The 2,369-nt window shown below is 33.5% G+C and overlaps 1 protein-coding gene across 4 annotated transcripts in view; it reads right to left on the bottom strand.

The window, feature by feature from the left end:
• Positions 1-2,369, bottom strand: part of Esp (Epidermal stripes and patches) — a 158,328-nt gene that overhangs the window by 15,141 nt on the left and 140,818 nt on the right. For all 4 annotated transcript variants that reach the window (XM_067047271.1, XM_067047274.1, XM_067047272.1 and 1 more), the window contains one exon: positions 73-218. In XM_067047271.1, the coding sequence (XP_066903372.1) occupies positions 73-218 (146 nt within the window). The remainder of the gene's footprint in view (positions 1-72; positions 219-2,369) is intronic.

Below are 2,369 nucleotides of genomic sequence, written 5' to 3'. Positions count from 1 at the left end.
TACGAAATATTTTAAATAATAATTAATTATATCATAAATAAAATTAGAAATATATTTAAACAGACAACTTACAGTTTTTATTTCCATAGAAATTTTTGGCCTTGCAGCATGATAGAGTATAGAAACAAGGTTAAGGCCTATGCCGATGAGAATACCAATCTCCAACCTCAAAACCAAACAGGCTATGAACGTTACAACTCCAGGAATCAGATCACTTTCTGAAATAAACCATAACAATGGATAAATTCATATTCATGAGTGAGAAAATTAAGGAAAGTGGAGGTGAGGTACCGCATAATGTAACCTTTTTTTTTTTACAAGTGCGGTAGGGAGTAGCTGGCTAGTAATGAGAGAGAAGATTGCCAGAGGCCATTTGTTTTCCTGGGGGTTTTATGTAAGTTTAGAACTTTTTTAATTTCTCCTATAACATTTTACCTACTCTGTATCTTTTTATTTTAGCCCTGGTGAAAACCGGCAGTGTGGGTCAAGCTGTTGGCTATCAATAAATAGCTGAAACTATTTAAAATTTTTTTTTTTACTATGACGAACCATCTTTTTAATTTTTCTCTGCACCACAATGTAGTGACTTATTAGTATAAGGGGGAGGGTCTATCTTTATCATTTCCTTCTAATAATTAAATTAGTTGTCGAGGTTAGTTGTGTAAGATCTGACTCCAATGGATTATTAAGTTAGATTCTCTTGACTAGAAGGCTTCGACAATACATGTTCACTAAGGTAAGGTAGTTGATTAGGAGGTGAACAGACAGGATGAGACTAACGGGTGCCATCCCTAAGTTCTCTAAGGATGGTAACCTCGTCCTACAGGGTACTATTCCTGAAGGGACAAAGGAGGAATGCAAGCCTGGAGAGTAGCTAGCTGCCGGGTCATGCAGGAAGGTAACTTCGTTCTTCTGGGTATCATTTCTGTAGATACAAAGGAAGCGTGTAGGTTTCTTTCTTATGGCCCGGTGACTAGCTACCCGTCGGGTCCTAAGAGAGGATAAAAGGTAGAGGAAAGAGTAAGTTACCAATAGAGAACTAGCATGAAATAACACTCTTCATATTTAAAAAATAAGTTGAAAGAATATACTGTATATCTTATTTGCTGTCACAAAAAGGTACTTATTTGTTTTTTTAGTGGCGCCAAACATCATTGGTCATCAACCCCAAGGTATAAATCTTATTTAAATTTGCTTACATTTGTTTGATTTTATTTATTTTTTAATTTGATTATAATTTATTTATTTTATTATTATTACTTTCCCTCATTCAATGTTATATTTTTGTCAGTAAATCTTTTGATTTTAAAAACTGAAACACTAATTCTATTGTTTTATCATCATCTCCGAGGGTTTGGAAATATCTGGGTTTAATCCTAAGCTATTGAGGTGTGGTGGGAAATATGGGTATTCTAAGAAAATATGATTAATTGTCAAATTGTTGTTGCAATACTGGCAGTTCGGAGGTGTTTCTTTTGAAATAAAATAGGAGTGAGTGAGCCTCGTGTGACCTATTCCTAGGTCACAAAAAAGTACAGTTTCAGCACCATCGGTGGAGTATCGATTCTAACTCAATCGAACTAAATTTTTTGTGATTCAGTACATTCTTTTTTGTAAACTTTATTTATTAAATCAACATATTTGCATTTATGATACTAATTAAATGTTTATATATAATATTATAAAATTATTTTACATTTTACTGAATAAATTAACACAGTAAGGGGCTAGAGAAAATATATGTAGTGCTCCAAGGTGAAATGAACTGAAGCTCTTCATCTTGGAGGGAAGGACTGGCGGTCTGTGATAGATAGCGTCACTGTATAATAATAGAGAGTTCATTTGTAACTTTTCTACTTCAGGCATTATGGCAACCTCCTCCCCCTTCAACACATAAGCAGACATGCATCTTCTTCAACATTTAGGAGCAAAATGATGAGTAATGTTTCGGTGAAGATACTGGTATTTTTCTATTGAGGTAAGATAAGCATCAAAGTAGATGCTGAATATTCCAGAAAGAAGAAAACTCTTAAAAGCAATTCTTTAAAGTACTTTTAAAGATGCAGAAAGATGCCAAAATGTGATGCAGGATACCCACATCTTTGCCACTTTTTGCAAACCCAAGACTTGTACAAATGTTTAGTAAACAAAGGAAGCTACAAACATAGGTATCCCCATGCTTGTATGAACTTTTGACTTTTGTAGGCCATAACATTTGATTTTCATTGTAAAAAGGAACAAAATAAAAATAGGTTAATAGAAGGAAATGAGATATTTACAACAAAGTAGGCTGTAAATGATCAAAATATAGAACCTAGACTAGATAACCTATAAATAGTACTAAACTAGATAACCTATAAATAGTACTA

Source organism: Halyomorpha halys, unplaced genomic scaffold (genome assembly GCF_000696795.3).
Source record: "Halyomorpha halys isolate HHAL.00 unplaced genomic scaffold, Hhal_1.1 Scaffold65.1, whole genome shotgun sequence".
NCBI lineage: Eukaryota > Metazoa > Arthropoda > Insecta > Hemiptera > Pentatomidae > Halyomorpha > Halyomorpha halys.
This window is presented reverse-complemented; position numbering and strand designations above follow the sequence as displayed.